We start from the raw sequence: 23,551 nt of genomic DNA, 5'->3' as shown, positions 1-23,551 counted from the left end.
TGCCCAACCATAATGTTCCACCTCCACCAGGACTTTACATGATTTCCACCACCTTAATTGACCTTGACCAAATTCTTAACCTTATCCAACCTATCCAAAAGCTTGATGAACCTCGATCTGTAATGACAATTGATATTTGGGATAGTTCCAGTGATGAGGAAGGTTTGTTAGATGTTTGGGTTGACTCTGACAGAGAGGAAAAGAGTAGGGTGAGCCACATGACCAAGAGTGGTAGATATTATCCTGATCCACCCATGGAGAAGGACAACGTGAGAGGGAAAGCCAAGGTGTTGACTGAAGAGGACACAGATGAAGAGGATGATCAGTTCCTTAGGCAATTGAAGAGGACTCAGGCTAGTGTAACGGTCTGGGAATTGCTATTGGCATCAGAAAAACAGAATCAGATCGACCAAGGCCCTGAGTGTACTCAAGGTCTCCACGGAGATAACTCCAGAAGAGATTGCCAAAGTTATGCTTATAGAAGATGGGGGTCATATTACTTTCTCTGATCATGATCTCCCAGCTGAGGGGAGAAACCATAGTAGGGCTCTGTTTGTGACCGCCGAGGTTGGAGGGTGGAAAGTGCCTTGTGTGATGATAGATGATGGGTCAACCATCAACGTATGCCCTCTGAAGATTTTGCCAAAATTAGGAATTTCTATGTCTGAACTAACTGGTTCTGATCTGGTTATCAGGGCCTATAATGATTCAAAGAGAAACGTGATAGGGGTATTCAAGACTATGGTTAAGGTGGGGCCTATAGAGACTGAAGTTGAGTTCACTGTGCTAGACATCCCCATGACATTCTTCTTACTGTTGGGTAGAATCTGGTTCCATCCCTTAGGTGGAGTCCCCTCTACACTCCACCAAAAGATCAAGATCCCGCACCAAGATGGTGTAATCACCGTCAATGCTAAAAGAGATGGGGAAGTAGCTATGCTGCAAGTGGATGGTTCGGTACCACTATTGTCTGGTTTCCAAGTTGTTGGGATCTATGGAGACTGGATAGACCCTAGGGTGGCCACTATGATGAAAGAGATGAAATTTTTTCCTGGCATGGGTTTGGGAAAACGAGCTAATGACTTAGTGACTTTTCCAGAAATAAAGGGGCAGATCACTAGATATGGGCTGGGCTATTAGCCAACTGAAGATGAAGAGGGACTCAAGCCCACCAAGTTTATCAGGGAGGGCGCAATTGCATGGACTGATGACCAGGAGCTGCCACATGTTGAGGAATTAGAACAAGAGGTCAGTGCCATCAAGTTAAGGTCTGCATGGAAGCCAAGCACTTGGACCTACACCCCTAAGTTTGAGTCTATCTTTTGTAATGCTCACAGTAGTGATACTGATATTATTATTTCTGATGTACTTAATGACAATTTTGAGGCAAAAATAAATAATATGACTAGTCCTTTTGCTTACTTGTTTGATGTTCATCCTAATGGCTACACGCATGGCATTCATAATCATTTAGAATCTATTTCTGTTAATGCATTAAAATCAATCTCTATTAATTTGGGTACACCAGATGATTCTAAAGACATTAAGTTAGCTGAAGATTTAACCCAAAAAGAAAGAGATAAATTTATAGCCTTATTAATAAAGTACCAAGAAGCATTTGCCTGGTCTTATAAAGATATGCCGGGAATTGATCGAGACATAGTACAAGACAAAATCCCCACAGACCCTAACATGAGGCCAGTAAAACAAAAGAAGCGTCGCCTTAGGCCAGAATGGGAAGAAAAGATAGCTCAAGAGGTGAAAAAGCTCATTGAGGCTGATTTCATTGAAGTAATTGAGTATCCCGAGTGGTTAGCCAACATTGAGCCAGTCCCCAAGAAGGATGGGCGAGTTCAGATGTGTGTAGATTATAGGGACCTGAATAAGGCTACTCCTAAGGATGATTTCCCATTGCCTCACATCGATGTGCTTGTTGACAGTGCTGCTTGCATGGCCATGTACTCTTTCATGGATGGTTTTTCGGGATATAATCAGATCCTCATGGATTTGATAGATAAAGCAAAGACAGCTAAATGGGGGACTTATTGTTATAAGGTCATGCCTTTTGGGCTAAAAAATGCTGGTGCAACTTATCAGAGAATGGCTACTATGTTGTTTCATGACATGATGCACAAAGAAGTTGAAGTATATGTGGATGACATGGTAGTAAAATCCCCAACTAGGGAGTGAAGGAACGGAAGCGTGAAAACACAAGTTTATACCATTGAAATTCAAAAATTTTCACCTAGGGTCACATGCATCATGCAAGATTTATTTTTATCTATTTGATTTCAATGATAAATAACATATTAAAACTCTTTTAATATGTTTTTGGATCTGTATTTGCCATTTAAGATTTTAAAATTAATCAGATTAATTTTAGAACCCTAGATTAAATCAAGAACGATTACACTAACCTCTTGATGCACTGCAGCGTGTCTGCGCCTTTGAGATTCGTCTTGAGGACACCAGATGTTGTCCCTCTAGCTTGTCCACACCAAGAACACCTATGGCAGCCCTTGAAGAGCTTCTAAAGCTTTTTCTATTAATTAGAAAATCAAGTTCTGCCTTTTAAGAGATTAAAGATGTAAACAGGACACTAGAAACAATTTCTAGTGTTCTTAATTCAAGAGATTGATGGCTAATCTCTTTGAATTGATGAGAGATGAAGAAGAATAGAGGGAGGGCTGCAAAATGGCGTGACAAAGGTGTGTGGCTGCTGGTTGTATTTTATTTTCTCATAACAACACTTAAATAGCTAGGTTAACACATTAAACCCTTGCCACATGTCACCCTTTGATTAGCTCTAGGTTTAAGTGACCCAATCACATTGTGCCAAGTGTCAAACCTATATTTAATCTTGATTTTAATCATCTTACATGATTAAAAAAACATTTGGCAAGCTTATGGGGTATGCCTTGTGTCACCATCGCATGGGGCCACGAGTCACCGCAAAATGACCAAAATGCCTGTGTCTTAATTTTGAGTTCTTAACCCAAAATAATTATTTTCTTCTTCTAATTAATTTATATCAAATATAAGTTAATTAATTAATCTCTATTAATTAATTTCTCATTAATTAAATTCATATTTAAACACTTTAAATATAAATTTAACTTATATTATACATCCAATAATCTAGATTTGGTTTCAAGTCATGCTAGGGGCTTTGCAATCTAATTGCAAACCAAACCTATTTAATTAATCAATTTAAACTCTTTAATTAATTAATTAAATCATATTTAATTAGGTGATAACTTGTGTATGTGTGTGACTTACTAGGCTCATCACTAATTGGCAATGAGAAATGATATCAACTCTTAATATCATCAGAACTCTTTCTTACCATAAATGATTTCTCTAAATCATTTTATGAACCTCATAGACCATGGTTAACACCTAGCATAGCATGCCATGGCCACCCAATTAGTAATAAGGTTTACCTTAAATGAACCTATAATCATATGTTACCATGCACTAGAATCTCTCTGTTACAAAATCCCAACTCAAGCTGGAGTCATGGCTTATGTCAAACTCCATTTGCTATGAATATTATGTTCTCTTTTAATTCCAGTTCTTGATTAAAAAGATTTTCTCATCAGAAACTCTTTTCTGAATAAATCTATCTGTCTTGGCGAGGAACTTGAAACATCAAGAACAATTAAATGAACACAGGATTTTATCTCTATTTACTTAGAGGAACAGATTCCATCTTGATCAACACCTACCTCCATATATAACTAGTAGGAGCCAACACATGCCCATATACCCATACACAGTACAAGTATGAAAGTAGTATCAAACTCAAACTACCTATATACAAGATAATTGTGCTATCTCAGGTCTAAAGATTATATGCACTGATATGATTTATGACAAAACATTGACAAGAGTAAACTCCATGTGCTTGTCATAAGTGTCACTGGTTCGGCTTACTTATCATTTATAAGTGCCTATCATGTTTGTCATATGGCATGAGACTCACCATTCCATCTTATTTATATCTCATATAAATAACTTGGGAACAAACATGAATACAATCTTTCTGGATAAGTCATGTCCTTATTATGAAGTATCCTCGATTGTGAACCTATTTATGAACTTCGTGCTAGAAATATTGTCACTCATATTCTTAACAACTTAAGAATAATATTTCTAACAAAATATCAATGGACCTTTTCTATTACACATAAATATATTATGTAAACGGAAAAGTGGAAATGCCTTTTATTAATAAAAATATATACAAGATACATACTAAATGATATGCTCTAGGGCATACTACTAACAATCTCCCACTAGCACTAGAGCCATTCATTACAATACCTTAGACCCATCTTCTCAAGATGTCGATCTAACTGAACTTGTGACAAAAGCTTAGTGAATGGATCGTGAGATTTTTCACTGATGTTATTTTTCTGCATGGCTATATTGCCTTGCCCAACTATATCTCTGATAATATGGTAGTGCCTTTCTATGTGTTTGGATTTTGGTGAGACCTTAGTTCCTTAGCCTGTATGACTGCTCCATTGTTGTCACAGTGAAATGGAACTGCTGAATCAATGGAAGGAACTACTGTAAGTTCTGTCACGAACTTCTTTATCCAAACAGCTTCCTTTGCAGCATCTGATGCAGCAATATACTTAGCCTCTGTAGTGGAATCTGCAGTCGTGCTCTGTTTGGAATCTGATTGGAAATCAGATTCAGTATAACCATCTAATTGCAAGACTCCACCTCCATAAATCAAGAATAAATCCTTAGTTCTTCTCAAGTACTTAAGAATATTCTTGTGACTATCGATGTTCCAAACTGGATTGGATTGATACACTAGTGAAACTAACAACATATGCGATATCCGGCCTAGTACACAACATTGCATACATTAAACTTCCAATAGCCGAAGCATATGGAATCCTGGCCATCTTATCTCTTTCTTCAGGTGTCTTTGGAGACATCTCTTTAGAAAGATGGATACCATGTCTCACTGGTAACAATCCTCTCTTGGAATCAAGCATGTTAAACCTCTTTAACACCTTTTCCAAGTATAGACTTTGGGATAAACCAATTATTCTTTTCGCTCTATCTCTATAGATGCGAATCCCAAGAATATAGGTTGCCTCCCCTAAGTCTTTCATGGAGAATGTATTTGACAACCATACCTTTATAGTCGTCAACATACCTGTGTCATTACCCATCAATAGTATGTCATCCACATATAAGACAAGGAAAGTGATAGCACTGTCACTAACCTTCTTATATACACATGGCTCATCCTCATTTTTGATAAAACCAAAGGATTTAATGGCTTCATCAAAACGGATGTTCCAACTCCTCGAAGCTTGTTTCAACCCCATAAATAGATCGCTTTAGCTTGCATACCTTGGAACCATCTTGGGATTCAAATCCCTTAGGTTGTTCCACGAAAATGTTTTCTTCAATGTATCCATTGAGAAAAGCTGTTTTGACATCCATCTGCCAAATCTCATAATCATAGTACGCAGCTATTGCTAATAAAATCCTAATTGATTTAAGTATGGCAACAGGCGAGAAAGTCTCCTCATAGTCGATTCCTTGCCTTTGGCGAAACCCTTTCGCTACTAGCCTTGCCTTATAGGTCTCTACCTTTCCATCAGAACCAATTTTCTTCTTGAAAACCCATTTGTTCCCTATAGGTATAATACCTTCAGGTGGGTCAACAAGATCCCAAACTTGATTCTTATACATGGAATCAATCTCGGATTTCATAGCATCAATCCATTTTGAAGAGTCTATATCTGATATAGCTTCTTCATAGGTAAGTGGATCATCTCCATGATCTACTTCTTCATGAGTAGACAACTCTTGTTCTTCTTCATGAAGAAAACCATATCTCACCGGTGGGTGAGATACCGTGGTTGTTCTACGAGGAACAGCTGTAGATGTTTCATCAACGGTGTATTGGTTGACTAGATGGATCTATATCCATCGATCATTGGTTGGTCGAATTCTCCAATTCTAACTCTATTTGCCTTCCTTTGCCTCCTTCTTGAACAAACATTGTTCAAGAAATATGGCATCTCTACTTATCACAAGCTTTTGTAAAGTAGGCAAATAAAAATAATATCCAAAACTATCTTTTGGATATCCAACAAATCGACCTTTTTTTGATCTGGTCTCCAATTTATCAGTGTTCAGCTTTTTGATATAAGCTGGACAACCCCAAATCTTAACATGCTTAAGACTTGGTTTTCTTCCATGCCATATCTCATAAGGTGTGGAAGAAAGCGATTTTGATGGAATCCTATTCGAATATACAAAGTGATTCTAATGCAAATCCCCAAAGAAGATTGGCATATCGGTATAGCTCATCATACTACGTACCATATCCAATAGGGTACGATTTCTCCTTTCAGATACACCATTCACCGTATGGCGTTCTGGAGGAGTCACCGAGAAACAATGCCATGCTCTCTCAAGTATTCATCAAATTCAAGACTCAAATATTCACCTCCACGATCTGATCGAAGAGCTTTAATATTCTTTCCTGTTTGATTTTCTACTTCAGATTTAAATTCTTTGAACTTTTCAAAAGATTCATGTTTGTATTTCATCAAATACAAATACCCAAACCTTGATTTATCATTAGTAAAGGTAATAAAATAATGAAAACCCCCTCTAGCCATTTCTTTAAATGGACCACATACATCACTATGTATTAGCTCCAAAATATTTTCAGCTCTTAACCCCTGTCCAACAAAGGGTGATCTAGTCATTTTGCCCTGAAGGCAAGATTCACAAGTTGGAGTAGGCTCAGAGCCCAATGAGGATAGAATCCCCATTTTCTCCAGTTTTGCAATCCTATCTTCTGCAACATGACATAACCTTAAGTGCCAAATATATTTTGAACTTGAGTTGGTTTTCACCATGGCATTGCATTCTTTTAGATTGCTATACTCTGGCCAGTGGAAACACTTTCTTACTGGCAATGGAAACACTTTCCTGTTGGCAGTGAAACACTTTTCTTTGCCTTTGTCAGCTTTGGTCTTCCCTTTCTGTTTAGCTATTTTCTTTGAAGGATCAGGAATCTGAGGTTTCTTTTTCTTATTGCCTTTCTTCTTATTGGACTTTCCAGCAGAAGAAGATGCAATCAAAGCTACCTCTTTTCCTTTATTGCCTGGCATGTTCTTTTGGGCAATAACCAGCATGTTGAGTAAACCAGCTAAGGTGCATTCCTGTTTAGCCATATGGAAATTTGTCACAAAATTCCCAAAAGACTCAGGAAGGGACTGAAGGATCAAATCCGTTTGTAGTTGGAAATCCATGTTGAAGTCAAGATGTTCCAACTGCTCAATCAGCCGAATCATCATGTGGACATGATCCCCAACATTCTGTCCCTCAGACATCCTCATACGGAATAGCTGTCTAGATATCTCATACCTAGCATTCCTGCTATGCTCACCATACAACTCTTGTAGGTGAAGGAGGATCTCACTCGCACTCTGCATGTTCTCATGTTGCTTCTGTAACTCATTACTCATGGAAGCAAGCATGTAATACTTAGCTCTCATATCATGCTCCTTCCACTTGTCCAAAGTTTCATGTTCCTCTTGTGTGGCCTCTGGAGGTAAGGGACCAGGAACATTTGAATCTAGAACATATCCTATATGTTCAAGGTTCAGGACAAGTTTCAAATTTCTTAGCCAATCAGACAGATTAGGTCCTGTCAACCTATTGTGATCAAGTATGCTTGCAAGGATATTGGATGGTGGTGGTTGTTTTGTGCTCATTTTTATCAGAAAATTAACTGCAGAAAATAACCAGATTAATTAGTAAATGTATCATGTAATTAACCAAAATGATTATGGTCTTTTAATCAAATTGGTCCTCCCACTAACTTAGCGAATCCTACACTTCCAAAGTAGAAAACGGAAATCCTAGTTGGATGGATTTCTAGTGGGTGATTGAATTCTTATAATTCTATTGATCATCCTCAGGTACATCCATTATTGGAATTACAATAAACTATAAGTGAGCAACTCCTTGCCCATCACATCTCATGTGAGGTTCAATCCTTTACCTAGCCCCTAATGCTCAAAATCTCAGGTACATCCATTATTGACTTATCTTGCATTAGTTAAGTTGATCCCATTGAGCCAGTAGTTATGTAAATAATTTTAATGTCCTCAGGTACATCCAATATTGGCCACCAAACCATTTACATATTTACAACATCTCATGCTTAACAATTATTCTTAAGAAAATCTCTTAAATTAATTGCATCTCATGCAACTATTTAAAATTTCTTAAAATAATTGTCCCAATGGAGGGCCTATGTTATAATTACTTTAATTATAGCATATCCAACTTAATTATTTATTTGGAAGATTTTATGGTCATTCTAATTACTATTAAGGTCTCACTTTGCACATTATCCATTTAGCATGCATATATCATATAATTGCATACATTCCCATACATCTCATGCATTCATGGATAAGCAGTAAATATGGTATGATCATGGACTTTCTAAGGGATTCAATTCTGAGCCACCAAGAATTGAATCAGGGCATTCCTAGGTGCATTTCATTCATTCATTTTACAAGAGTTGCTGAAGGAGTACATAATCAACACTTGATCTTGAATTCCTCCCCTTTGGTCCCACCAATGCTCTTGACCTCCTTGAACTTCTTGCAATCCAATATTACATAGTAATCCTTGGCATACCAAGGCGAATTTACAAGAACTTAAATAAATGAAATTACAACCCAAAAATTATTACAAACTTAATAATACATGCCCAAAATAAATTAAAATAAATTAATTAATTTACAATCCCAAAGAAACATAAAAGAAATAAATCCAATCACATTGGTCTTTTATAGTCCATGATCATCCATCATGCATATCACTATTTAACAATTAAATAAAACATACATACTTAAATTAAATTGAATATCTCATATTCAACTTAAAAATCCAGATTTGAATATGATTCAAATAAATTTAAAAATTCAGATTTGAATCTCATTCAAACAAATTTAAAAATTCAGATTTGAATCACATTCAAACAACTTCAAAAATTCAGATTTGAATCACATTCAAACATTTTTTAAAAAATCAGATTTGAATCACATTCAAACATTTTTTAAAAAATCAGATCTGAATTTTATTCAATCAATTTTAAAAAATCAGATTTAAATATGATTCAAACAACTTTAAAAATTCAGATTTGAATCACATTCAAACAACTTTTAAAATTCAGATTTGAATCACATTCAAACAATTTTTAAAATTCTGATTTGAATCATAATTTAATTGTGTGATAAAAACTACTAATTAAACACTTTAATTAGTCAAAGAATAGGCTTTAGATCATACAACAATTGCAGAATTAAAAGCCAAACCTTAAACCACCCATGGAAGCTAAACCATGCGCACCATTGATGGTGTTTTTTCAAGTATGTCGCCATACCTTGCTTTGCAACCAGCAATAATCTCTTGATCTCATGATCAAACACACAATTAAATTATATAATCAACAATCTAAATGGCAAATATAGTGGCTCTGATACCAATTGAAGGAACGAAAGCGTGAAAGCACAAGTTTATACCATTGAAATTCAAAAATTTTCACCTACGGTCACATGCTTCATGCAAGATTTATTTTTATCTATTTGATTTCAATGATAAAAAACATATTAAAACTCTTTTAATATGTTTTTGGATCTGTATTTGCCATTTAAGATTTTAAAATTAATCAGATTAATTTTAGAACCCTAGATTAAATCAAGAACGATTACACTAACCTCTTGATGCAATCGCAATGTCTGCGCCTTTGAGATTCGTCTTGAGGACACCAGATGTTGTCCCTCTAGCTTGTCCACACCAAGAACACCTATGGCAGCCCTTGAAGAGCTTCTAAAGCTTTTTCTATTAATTAGAAAATCAAGTTCTGCCTTTTAAGAGATTAAAGATGTAAACAGGACACTAGAAACAATTTCTAGTGTTCTTAATTCAAGAGATTGATGGCTAATCTCTTTGAATTGATGAGAGATGAAGAAGAATAGAGGGAGGGCTGCAAAATGGCGTGACAAAGGTGTGTGGCTGCTGGTTGTATTTTATTTTCTCATAACAACACTTAAATAGCTAGGTTAACACATTAAACCCTTGCCACATGTCACCCTTTGATTAGCTCTAGGTTTAAGTGACCCAATCACATTGTGCCAAGTGTCAAACCTATATTTAATCTTGATTTTAATCATCTTACATGATTAAAAAAACATTTGGCAAGCTTATGTGTTATGCCATGTGTCACCATCTCATGGTGCCACGTGTCACACTGCAAAATGACCAAAATGCCCCTGTGTCTTAATTTTGAGTTCTTAACCCAAAATAATTATTTTCTTCTTCTAATTAATTTATATCAAATATAAGTTAATTAATTAATCTCTATTAATTAATTTCTCATTAATTAAATTCATATTTAAACACTTTAAATATAAATTTAACTTATATTATACATCCAATAATCTAGATTTGGTTTCAAGTCATGCTAGGGGCTTTGCAATCTAATTGCAAACCAAACCTATTTAATTAATCAATTTAAACTCTTTAATTAATTAATTAAATCATATTTAATTAGGTGATAACTTGTGTATGTGTGTGACTTACTAGGCTCATCACTAATTGGCAATGAGAAATGATATCAACTCTTAATATCATCAGAACTCTTTCTTACCATAAATGATTTCTCTAAATCATTTTATGAACCTCATAGACCATGGTTAACACCTAGCATAGCATGCCATGGCCACCCAATTAGTAATAAGGTTTACCTTAAATGAACCTATAATCATATGTTACCATGCACTAGAATCTCTCATTACAAATCCCAACTCAAGCCGAGTCATGGCTTATGTCAAACTCCATTTGCTATGAATATTATGTTCTCTTTTAATTCCAGTTCTTGATTAAAAGATTTTCTCATCGAAACTCTTTTACGAATAAATCTATCTGTCCTGGCCAGGAACTTGAAACATCAAGAACAATTAAATGAACATAGGATTTTATCTCTATTTACTTAGAGGAACAGATTCCATCTTGATCAACACCTACCTCCATATATAACTAGTAGGAGCCAACACATGCCCATATACCCATACAGTACAAGTATGAAAGCGTTATCAAACTCAAACTACCTATATACAAGATAACTGTGCTATCTCAGGTCTAAAGATTATATGCACTGATATGATTTATGACAAAACATTGACAAGAGTAAACTCCATGTGCTTGTCATAAGTGTCACTGGTTCGGCCTACTTATCATTTATAAGTGCCTATCATGTTTGTCATATGGCATGAGACTCACCATTCCATCTTATTTATATCTCATATAAATAACTTGGGAACAAACATGAATACAATCTTTCTGGATAAGTCATGTCCTTATTATGAAGTATCCTCGATTGTGAACCTATTTATGAACTTCGTGCTAGAAATATTGTCACTCATATTCTTAACAACTTAAGAATAATATTTCTAACAAAATATCAATGGACCTTTTCTATTACACATAAATATATTATGTAAACGGAAAAGTGGAAATGCCTTTTATTAATAAAAATATATACAAGATACATACTAAATGATATACTCTAGGGCATACTACTAACAGGGAGAGACATTTTGAGGCATTAGAGAAGTTCTTTCAGAGGGTCATCAAGTATAAATTGAGACTGAACCCTAGCAAGTGTGTGTTTAGGGTCACTTCAGGAAAACTGTTAGGGCATATAATCAGTAGGAAAGGGATTGAGGTTGACCCAGATAAGGTGAAGGCAATCCAGGAGATGCCAGCCCCGAGAACAGAAAAAGAGATTAGAGGTTTCTTAGGAAAATTACAGTACATTAGTAGGTTCATAGCTAGGCTCACAACTACCTGTGAACCAATTTTTAAGTGACTAAGAAAGAATCAGCCAGTAGTGTGGAATGAGCAATGTCAAGAGGCATTTGAAAAGATAAAGCAGTTCCTGAGCAATCCACCAATTTTGTCAGCACCCATCCCCAGCATCCCTCTAATCCTCTACCTATCAGTGAAAAACATGGCCCTGGGGGCAATGTTGGCACAAGAAGTAGAGAATCTGGAGAGAGCCATCTATTACATCAGTAAGAACTCCTTGCTTATGAGGAGAATTATTCACTAATAGAAAGAACCTGTCTGGCTGTAGTATGGGCAACTAAGAAGTTAAGGCACTACTTTCAAACCCATCGAGTTATTGTAGTATCTCGGATGGATCCTTTAAAGTACCTATTTGAAGTACCGATGCTAGTTGGAAAATTATCCAAATGGTTGGTCCTACTGTCTGAATTTGATATTGTGTATGAGACTCGAAAAACCATCAAAGGGCGTGTAGTGGCCGAATTTCTTTCTGAAAATCCAGTTAATGAAGAGGAAGAAGTCGAAACAGCCTTCCCGGATGAGAGTCTCAAGCTAGTAGAGGTCCAGCCATGGAAAATGTACTTTGATGGGGCCATGAATAAGAGCGAAGCCGGTATAGGGGTAGTTTTGGAAGCACCGAATGGAGAACAATTGTTAATGTCAAAAAGGCTATGTTACCCAACCACTAATAATATTGCAGAATATGAGGCTTGCATTTGTGGCTTAGAGGCATTAATAGCTATTGGGGCTAAAAAAGTGGAGATGTTCGGAGATTCAATGCTAGTGGTTTCCCATGTTAAAGGTGAATGGGAATTGAAAGAAGAAAAGTTGAGGCCATACCTAGAGTATGCTAAGAAACTATTATTTAGCTTTGAGGAAGTGACAATGAAGCACATGCCTAGAGCTCAGAACCAGATGGCTGATGCTCTAGCCACGCTGGCATCCTTATGGGAGAAGGGTGATCAGAAGCTGACCCAGCCAGTTATCCTGATGAGGAGTAGAATCCCATGCTATGAAGGGTTAATAATAGCACATTTAGATCTAGAAGATGAGATGAAATGGTATGAGGACATAGGAAGATATTTAGAGGTAAGAGAATACCCACAGTCAGCCAATAGTAGGGATAGAGCTACAATTCGTAGATTAGCCACTCAGTTCACTTTGGCTGGGGGGCAACTCTATAAAAGGTTCTTCGAAGGACTATTGCTCTTGTGTGTGACAAAAAAGCAGTCTGAGCAGATAATAGAGGAAGTACATGCAGGAGTGTGTGGTCCTCACATGAACGGAAGGGTATTAGCTGGCAAAATTTTAAGATTGGGCTATTACTGGTCTACCATGGATACTGACTATGCTAAATTTGTGAAAAGATGCCATGAGTGCCAAATCCATGGAAATTTGAATTACCTACCGTCTAGTGAACTCTACAGTATGACTTCACCGTGGCCATTCTCAATATGGGGCATAGACATTATTGGGAAGATTTCTCCCACGGCTTCTAATGGCCATAGATTTATCATTGTGGCAATTGACTATTTCACCAAGTGGGTTGAAGCTGAATCTTATAAAGTAGTAGGGGCCAAGCAGATAAGTAAGTTTGTTCGAAAGAACTTGATTTGCAAGTTTGGGGTACCCCATGAGATAGTATCAGATAACGGCAGCCAGTTCAAAGGTGATTTCTTAGAATTAGTTACCGAATTCAAGATTAAGCATCACAAGTCCTCACCATACAGGCCACAGACTAATGGAGCAGTAGAAACAGCAAATAAGAATGTGAAAACCATTCTGAGAAAAATAGTTGAAACCTATAAGGATTGGCTTGAGAAACTCCCTTATGCTCTTTGGGGTTATCGCACTACTACAAGAACATCCACAGGGGCAACTCCATTCTCTTTAGTGTATGGGACTAAAGCAGTGCTACCCATTGAGCTAGAGGTCAAATCCTTGAGAGTGATACTAGAAGCTAAGATTTCAGAAAATGAGTGGGCCCAGAAAAGATATGAAGAACTAGCTTTGATTGTTGAGAAGAGGATGCGAGCTTTGTATCATATGCAGGCTTATCAAAGGAAGATAGCAAGAGCCTTTAATAAGAAGGTGAAGCCAAGAAAGATCAAAGAGGGAAAAATGGTTTTGAAACAAGCTAAACCCATCCCTTTTGATCCAAGAGGAAAGTTTAAGCCAAACTGGGATGGTCCATACATAGTCAAAAAGATCTTGTCAGGAGGTGCTGTAACAATATCAGACCTGGATGGGAATGAATTTCAAGAACCAGTCAACTTAGACAAGCTCAAACGGTACTTTGTGTGAGATAGGCCCGCTAGGCTGTAAACTTACAAAAGATGGTCTAGGCAAAAGTAAGGGTCAAAAAAAAAAAAAAAAACCTAGATTGAAAACTTGCGAAAGGCGGTCCAGGCAAAAGGAGAGATGAGAGAAGATCTGGATGGAAAACCTGAAAAGGTCGTTCAACAGGTTATAAAGCTTATTTCTAACTTTGGAAGGTTAGAAATTTGGCAAAAGTAAATGTAAGAGGGAGTAATGGTGTACCTGAATAAATAAAGAATTTTTTTTTATTGCATTAACTAGGAATGGATTTTATTTAATTATGATCGTGAATGTTTGTATCTTGAGGGATACATCAAATGATTAAGTAATTGAACTATATTGTTTTGATTTAATCTATGCCTTCTGAGCATGACAAGATAGGTACTTGATATGAATGCCCTGATAATTATCTAAAAAAAAAAGGGGAGCTTGCTAGGTGGAAAACCCGAAAGGGCCGCTTAGGCAAAAGTTAAAGCAAGCCCGCTGAGATGAAAATCCAAAAGGACATTTCAGGCAAAAGTTAGGGCACAGAGAATGGAGTTCATGAAAGAGAAATGAGTCAAGGCAGAAACCATGGGGGGAGAGAAGAAAAAGAAAAATCAGAGGGAAATTGTATTGTGACCTTAAGGAAGTCTTTTTTGATGAACAATTCTTCTTAAAAAACTTTGAGGCTATAAGAAAGTTTTTGCAAAAAAAAAGGTCCCCAGAGGACTAAGTTTTTTTAGAATCTCTAGTAAAATCAGCATGCCCATGATAGGAAGTAGCATACAGAAAGCATAAAAATCAGAGAGAATTTTGAGACCCAGTCATCCTAAATTTTTTTTTTTTTTTCAAATCATGAATTAGATATTTTTTGGTAAGTCCTTAGACATAGTTTAGGGTGCATGACATAGTTGTGTAAGGCATAGAAGAACATGCATCAACATATCACCTATGGGTGTGTAAGGCGTAGAATAACATGCATCACCACAGTTTCAATTGTCGAACTACGAGGGGGTCTGATTCTTCCTCAGGATAGCGAGGGGGATACGTAGGTAGTTTAGGACCGTGGTCCTAAATACGAACCCACAATATTTCATGACAGATATTTTTTGATAAGTCCTTAGACGTTGTTTAGGGCATATGGCATAGTTGTGTAAGGCGTAGAAGAACACGCATTAACATGTCACCTGTAGGTGTGTAAGGCGTAGAAGAACATGCATCACCACAGTTTCAAGTGTCGAACTACGAGTGGGTCTGATTCTTCCTCAGGATAATGAGGGGGATACGTAGGTAGTTTAGGACTGCGGTCCTAAATACGAATCCACAACATTTCAAATCACACAGTTATCACTGTTATGAGACCGTAGCTAGTCTCATGACGCAGAGTGTATTAACAGAGCAAGATACACTCATTTTTCACATGACACAGTTATTATTGTTATGAGACCGTAGCTAGTCTCATAACATAGAGTATGTCGACTGAGCAAGATATACTTGATTCTCATAGCCAATGTTTCATAGTTATTAGAAATTTGAGTTTCACTTTGATGAAACTTGAGCAATGCTTTCGCATTGATTTCAACTTTCGCCAAAGTGGGGGGTAAACTGTAGACCCTTATTTTATGATGAGTATGTGCATTGAGGCCGTAGGAACCCGATGATGAAAAATTATATGACTGTAAGATGTAATTGGAGGCATGGAGCTGAATTATTAATTCCGTGGCATGATCTTGAAAAAATAAAAATAATAATAAAGTTTTGGGGAAATTAATTTAATTAAATTTAAATAAAATTTTATTTTGTTTAAATTTAATATGGGTAGTTCTTAAATGGATCTAATTAAGTTTAATTGGGCTCTATGGGCCTAAGAAAGCCTAGTTAGGAATTTTAAATGGGACTCATTTAATTATTTTCTAAAAATTAAAATAACAAAATATCTCTCTCCTCCTTGGCCCCACTCTCTCCCTCACTCCCTATTGGTGCCTTCCATTTTTTCCTGTCTTCCTATTGGTTGAAACACCTCACCCATATCCCAGTCTTATTCGAATTCTGCAATCGTAGTTGTTTAAGTCATTTAAACTTTATCACCCTAAGACTCCAAATCCTACCACACCTCTTTCTCATTCCCTATTGGTGCCTTCCATTTTTTCCTGTCTTCCTATTGGTTGAAACACCTCACCCATATCCCAGTCTTATTCGAATTCTGCAATCGTAGTTGTTTAAGTCATCTAAACTTTATCACCCTAAGACTCCAAATCCTACCACACCTCTTCCTCATTCCCTATTGGTGCCTTCCATTTTTTCCTGTCTTCCTATTGGTTGAAACACCTCACTCATATCCTAGTCTTATTCGAATTCTGCAATTATAGTTGTTTAAGTCATCTAAACTTTATCATCCTAAGACTCCAAACCCTATCACACCTCTCTCCCAAAACCCTATAAATATCCTACTAGAGAAGGGAAGAAGGGGATGATGGGAGGAAAGAGGAAGAGAAAATTCAGAGCTATAAGAAATTTAGAGATATTTAAGACTCTTTGAGTTCTTTCTTATTTTTTTCTTTTCTTCAAGAAGATTTTCATACAAGATTTCTGGAAGGTCAGTTTTTATTGTTTTCTTTTCAAGATCTATGCCACACAATATTTTAATTCTATGCTCTTTGTCTTCAATTTATTTTATATGTTCATATAGATCATATAATCATGTTTAATTTGAGAGGATACACAACTCTGCACATGTTTAGTTTCTATCTCTCGTAATTTTATTATTTTTCTTTATTTTCTTTATTTTTTATTACAAACAAAATTGGTGAGTAGCCCTAAGGTAAGTACCAAAAGAGGGCATTTGCGCGGAGCTTATATGGAGCTAAACGGGAGTAAGCCAGGGATATCATTGCCATACTAGAAGAGAAGACCCTTTTTTAAGGGTAGCTTGCCCCAATGGCAACTGCATTTACCAACAGGTAAGTAACTCTAAACTTATCGAATAACCATTGGCATGAAATTGTAGTAATAATAGAACTTTTATTCGGTAAATTAAAATTAACTTTGTTTTTAATTTAACTGACTTTTGCATGTAATTAATTTAAATAAATACTTTATAAATTAAAATTAATCTTGTTTGTAAATTAAACTAACATTGGCATGTAAATAAATTTAATTTAATATTTGGTAATTGTAAAATAAATTTGCATGTTAGAAATCTTTATTAGGTTGTGATTGTTTGGGCCTTATGTGATATTAGAATAAATTACACATGTACATAATTAACTTAGTTCAATTATCCTTAGGGTAACTTGGTGAAAATTAATTAATTAGGTTAAATAGAAACATAGGGTTATTTGAAATTGAATTTGTTTGTAAATTAAATTCTCAATAATAAATTAATTTTAGTCATCTGATAAATATCATTTAAATAATTAGCAACTCCATAGATAGGAATTACTTGTGCATGAAAATTGTGTGTAAACAACAAACCTTTTGTGAATTACTTGCGTGTGTAGGATTAGAATTGCATTTTTTGGGATAAAGTTTAATAAAAGAATAATAAACAAGACTTCTAGAAACATTAGTAGAGGACTGGCACTCGAATCAACGAGGTTAGACCAGGCGTAAGGGGTGCCTAACACCTTCCCCTTACGTACCCACTATCCCGAACCTAGACATTGGGTTATGGTAATGACGGTTGTGGAAACTCTGCAAGGAGTAAGTTGCCATCCATCACCCTCAGAAGAAACACTGAATATGTCCCGGTTATTACCCGGATGGCGACTCCTGTCTATCTATGCCTTCGTGGCATAAATCCTTAGTACCGTGGTAGTGTTATGGGAAGACGGTACTTACCAGTGGTTTGATTCTATTAGGATTGTATGAAGTGCATGTCTAGGAAATGTTGTCTAAGGAGGTGGTATTTAAATGAGACCATTGTGACTCCACCATCTTTCCTAGGCATTACCTGGTGCATTTTATATAATTCCAATAGATGATATTTCGCCTCACGCCCCCACCCCCACAAATACTTAAACTATCTAAAAGTTAATTTTTTATAGTTTTACTAAATAATTAATTATTTATTTTTAAATTAACTTATAAATAGAAAAATATATTTTAAGTTAAAAATAAGTAATTAAAACAAGCACCATTTATAATTGGCTTATAAGTATTTTTAATAAAAATTATATTTATTCTCTTAAAAGAACTTCAATCCTATATAAAAATTTCATCATAATACAATATACATTTTTTAAAATCATATTTAAAGCAATCTAGATACAATGCTTTTCTTTTAAGCCGATAACAACTCTATTGTTGCATGCTTAAGCTCTCCACCACCTTTGGGAAGCAAACAGTGTTGCCGATTCCTTAGCTAAACAGGGTGCTTTTCGAGCCTCTGAACTTATTGCTTCCCTCTGAATTCTTTGTATGCTGTTGCTCTGGTTTTGTCTTTTGTCAATGATTTAGTTGCTCCTTAGGATCGGCTATATGATATAAGGGGAATGCTGCATGTTTCCTTTCATTTTTCCTTTTAATAAAATAATTTTTGCTTGTTTAAAAAAAAACCAGATTAATAGAAAAGATATCGTTCCCACGAGAAATTGTGTTAATGATTGAATTTTTGATATAAAAATTCTGACTAATTTGAACTATTTTTTAAATTAAAGTAATAAATTGATAGATATTGAAGTGTGAATTCTATATGTGTAAAATTAATAATCTATTCAACAATGTAATGATTTAACTAAATTTGCATTAAATTAAAATAAGCAAATTGAAATATGGCAAGATTTAAAATGGTAAGTAATTAAATTCAATTAGAAATTAACAATGATAAAAAGGGCGATTCCGGAGTTCGAGAGTTCATATTCAAGCTATTTTTGGATTTTTAAATTGGTTATCCAATCTTGTGGAACTTATCGGTTTTAAGGAGATTAATTCTTGAATCCTTTCAATACCCTTTCGAGTGGGACAAAGAGTGCCTTAATCAATCTAATCCTACTTTCGTGGAGTTAAAATTAATCAAGACCCATTAAGTTCCTCAATTAATCTGTAAATCCTCTTAATCCTTAGTCTATTTCTAAATCTAAGTTAATTAAGTCTAATTTCTTGATTATCTATCACAAGGCTTTTTTCTTTCGGTGCTTCAACCATGGATTAAGAACAATACTTAATGGGATCCTACACTAAGCATGTAGCACATAAGAAATGAATAAAACTCATTAAAACCACAAAATATGGATTACCCAATCAAAATCCACAAAATATCTCAAATATTACATCCCAACTCCAGAATCTAATGAAAACTACTCATTATCCATAATATTTACAAGAAATTCTGAGTTAATATGGAAATAAATCTTTAATCTAAGCTAAGAACTAAGAAACCCAATACAAGAAAGGTAGGAAATATGCAAGAAAGGAAAGAAAACTCCAAATCTGGTCTAGAAAATGGAGAGGTGACTTTTTTGCTCTCCTTTTTGACTCCCCTTTTTGACTCTTCTGCTGCTGCTCCTTTTCTTTTCTTTTTTTCTTTTTTTTTTTCTAAAATGAGATAATGGCCTATTTATATCTTTTTCTCCGATAAGTAGCCCTAAAATGGTGTGTTTGAGGTGTGTTTTTATGAGGGAATCTTCTACCAGCTCATTATGAAGACTTTATGGAACTGCATAAGTTATGCAGTCCTTATGCAGTCCCTTATGAAGTTTTCGGCTAGTTCCTGGGCTCTCTGTGCGAAGCTGCATGAGCAGGGTGCAAGACTGCATAAGTTATGCAGTTTTCCGTAAGGTTGCATAAGCAAGGCATGAATCTGCATAAGTTATGCAGTAACTTATGCAGATTTCGGCAGGTTTGGAAAATTGTTTCTTCTCCCTGTGCAGAATTACACAACTTATGCGGCAAGTTATGCGCAATTTGGCCAATGCATACTTCAACTTTGAAACTTGTTTTTGACATCTTTGGCTGTAGAAATCACTCCTCAATGACAAAATTTCTTTTTTTGGTCCCTCAAAAATACCATTTTTCCTACAAAATAAAGTAAAATTACAAATTAATCCAAAAATTGGCAATCATGAAAAACTATCAAATAACTAATGAAATTAGCTAAAAGTTACCAACAATCAAATAAAATGGCCATGAAATTAAACCTAAATGACTATGCAAAATGCATGTATCATGTGAAAAGAGGGTTTACACTTAGCCCGAATTGAAGGCCTCAGACACACCAGCACCAAGGGATGAAGATCCCGAAAACGTATTCATGTTGGCATGATAAGAAGCAATATTTTCCGGCGTTGGCATCTCTAGTTGCAATTTGGGCAATGGAGTTCTGGCATTGAGTATATCAAGAGCTTCCCTGATTGATGGACGATGAGAATGATTTGGATGAGCACAAGCAAGCCTAACCATAATCAATCGTTCCATCTCCTCCCAAGCATAGCTTTGCTCTAGTTGGGGATCGGCTGCACCAAAAATATTTCCTCTTCTATACTGCTCCCAGACCCACGCCATCAATTTCACCTTAAATTTTACACCGTTTTCATTAACTACTACTTTTAAAGCAGGGCTTCCAGTTGCTATTTCCAAAGCAACTACACCAAAGCTATAGACATCTGATTCTCTGGTAGCCTTGCCGGTTTGCAGATACTCCGGAGCTACATACCCTGTAGTCCCGATCAACCTTGTAGTGTCTGAGCCTTGGCCATGCTCAACGAACGTAGCCAGCCCAAAATCACCAAGCTTAGCATTGAAATTAGAATCCAGCAAGATATTGCTTGACTTGATATCTCGATGCAGTACACATTGTTCACATTCTTCTTGCAGGTAAAGCAATGCCGAGGCCAAGCCCAAAGCTATGCCATATCTATTCTCCCAAGTTAACAGGCATGTTTTGTTAAAAAGATGGAAATCCAAGCTCTTATTTGGCATGAACTCATAGATAACGAAAAGTTCTTGCTTGTTGCGGCACCAGCCAATAAGTTGGACCAAGTTCCTGTGCCTCAAGCGGCTGATGGCTTTCACTTCTAATACATATGCTTTTAAGCCCTGATGAGACTCTGAAGTAATAATCCTCTTCACGGCTACTCAGGAATTCACACTCAAAATACCAATATATACCCTTCCAAACCCTCCCTTTCCAAGCAGTCTTTCAATCTCAAAGTTGTTGGTTGCAAGAACCAATTCCTTGTAGAGAAAGCTCCTTGGTCCGTTCTTCTTTTCAAAATCGTCATTTGCGGTGCCAGGCCCATTTTCTCTCTGTCTTCTCCTCTTCTTGCAATAGCCATACCAAACGAAACCCAAAATTGACAATACCAAAATCAGTGTGCCACTAATTCCCAAAAGAGCCCATATCCATCCTTTGTTCTCTCTTTTTCTAGAGACAACTGCGGTGGGCCTGACCCCTTGTTTGTGGCTGCCTAAATTTTCATTAACTTGCAAGGTTGAGGTAAAATTCCAAGTGTGTGTCATGCTCCTCAAATAACTTTATAGCGGTGGCTGCTGAGAAGCCTACCGTAACCCATTCTGTTAAATATTCTCTAAAATCTACAATATAATGAAGGTTATACGAATATTTTCCCGTGTAATCTTCATAACCATTAGTTACAAGAACACTTAAATTTTTTGAACTGGAATTATATTCAATCCAAGCTTGAATTTCTCCTCCATTAGCTATATCATTCTGTGTCCAGTTTGTGACATCGACAGAGGACAATGAGTTGAGATCAATACCTATGTGATCATTTCTATCTGCAGGATCCCAATTAGGACTCTAGCCAGGGTCAAATTCAACGGCAACAAATGGAGGTTGCCCATTGTTAGAGCTCAAAAGGCCAAGACGTCCGCCTCCTGACGAACGCTCAAGTTTAGAGCCATGTTGGCGAAGAATGCAAATCCATTGCCTCTGCTCTCATTACCGTTGGAATTGATAGCGAAGGAAAAATAAGTTTTGAAGTCTGCAATTGCCAGAATTGTCCCAAAGGTGAATTGGTTTGTAATATGTGGCTCGACCGACGCTAGCATCAGAGCTCAGCTGATCAAAGCTTTTGGTGAGTTTAATGTATAGATCTTTGGCATATGCGTCTCCCTCCAACTTAATCTGTGTCATATTATTTGGGCTGAATTCGTTGAAGCTAAAAGCGGTTGTTTCAGTGGAAGATTGAACTTTGAAAGGGAAGAATGTAAACAAGAATAGGATAATGAATGTGCAGAAAGACAAATGTTTGGAGGATTCCATGGATGGGGAGGGCTTTGGGAGCTTGAGGAGAAATTGCTTGCGAGTTTACTTATAAGCATACTTTCATCCCCAGCCTGTACACTCGCTCCAGCTTGCAGAGTCTAGACCACGGCCTTCAAGTTAACAATATAAATTCATATTTACAATATTAGTTATTTGTTAATTAAACATAAAATATTTAAATTTAAATGAGTTAAACAACTGAAAATTCATGTCAACATTAACTACATCAAATCAATAAATTAAGTATCAAATATGAATGAGTATAGAATACGTCTTAGTTATTGATTAATTAATTAAAAAATATTTGACATTTAAAAAACATTTAACATTTACATATTTATTTAATAAAAATTAAATAAACAAGTTAATATGCCATTGAAATATTGTATCTATAATTTTTAGATTTTTCAATTTTTAACAATTTTAAAAAATAAAATAAATATTAACATATATATAATTATTCTAAAAAGTTAAAAAATTTCAATATTAGTATTTTTGTTAAATTAAAAAAATTAAAAATATCAACTTAACATAAACTAAAATACATTTGGTATAAAAAAAAGTATATTTTTTTATAGATAATTTATAAAAATATGCTAAATATATAAAAATAATCATTTATATCATGTAAGAAAAATAAAAATAGTTACTTTCAACAAACATTAGTTATCAGAGCCATTACACATGTATATTAAATGTTGGAATGCTATGCTTCAACCAATTTGTTGAACGAGTCTCTTTAGTTTTCTTAGAGAGCGGTACCAATTTTTGAAACTTATTTATATTAATTTCATTAAATTTTTATATTTATTTATTGACTTTTTACAATTATTATGATATTATTCACTAATTCATTATAATTACTCACTATCTCAACTATTTTTTACTTATAAAAATATATATCTTTTTATTCATAAATAAAAATATTTTAATGGCTGTGAAAGGCAAGGTAAACTGATGATAATTACAGAGAAAGGCTCTTGATGTAAACGCAATTTGAGATTGTGTATAAGTTTCGTACTTTGGTTTGCGAATGATATTTTATCCAAATGTCTCAATTTTAAATCAGTCGATTCAAACATTAAAATTTAAAGAAATTTTAGCAAA

General features: G+C 35.5%; 1 protein-coding gene and 1 pseudogene across 1 annotated transcript; one reads left to right on the top strand and one right to left on the bottom strand.

Annotated features, from left to right (window-relative positions):
• The first annotated feature begins 1,638 nt into the window (after window positions 1-1,638).
• LOC131182045 (uncharacterized) lies at window positions 1,639-18,627 on the top strand. The gene is made up of 4 exons (XM_058150671.1): window positions 1,639-2,055; window positions 11,954-12,143; window positions 12,260-13,342; window positions 18,536-18,627. The coding sequence occupies exons 1-4, from the start codon at window positions 1,639-1,641 to the stop codon at window positions 18,625-18,627; spliced, it is 1,782 nt and encodes a 593-aa protein (XP_058006654.1).
• Window positions 18,628-20,403: 1,776 nt separating this feature from the next.
• LOC110651467 (L-type lectin-domain containing receptor kinase IX.1-like) lies at window positions 20,404-22,484 on the bottom strand (annotated as a pseudogene).
• Window positions 22,485-23,551: the final 1,067 nt, after the last annotated feature.

The sequence above is a fragment of the Hevea brasiliensis genome, chromosome 8, assembly GCF_030052815.1.
Source record: "Hevea brasiliensis isolate MT/VB/25A 57/8 chromosome 8, ASM3005281v1, whole genome shotgun sequence".
Taxonomy (NCBI): Eukaryota; Viridiplantae; Streptophyta; class Magnoliopsida; order Malpighiales; family Euphorbiaceae; genus Hevea; species Hevea brasiliensis.
This window is presented reverse-complemented; position numbering and strand designations above follow the sequence as displayed.

What these genes read in the sequence shown, in the direction of transcription:
- LOC131182045 (XM_058150671.1), top strand. Translation starts at nt 1,639, where the DNA reads ATGCCGGGAATTGATCGAGACATAGTACAAGACAAAATCCCCACAGAC. An exon ending in GAGAGCCATCTATTACATCA is followed by an intron (nt 12,144 to 12,259) that starts GTAAGAACTCCT and finishes GAGTTATTGTAG; the next exon opens with TATCTCGGATGGATCCTTTA. An exon ending in ACCGTCTAGTGAACTCTACA is followed by an intron (nt 13,343 to 18,535) that starts GTATGACTTCAC and finishes TGCATGCTTAAG; the next exon opens with CTCTCCACCACCTTTGGGAA.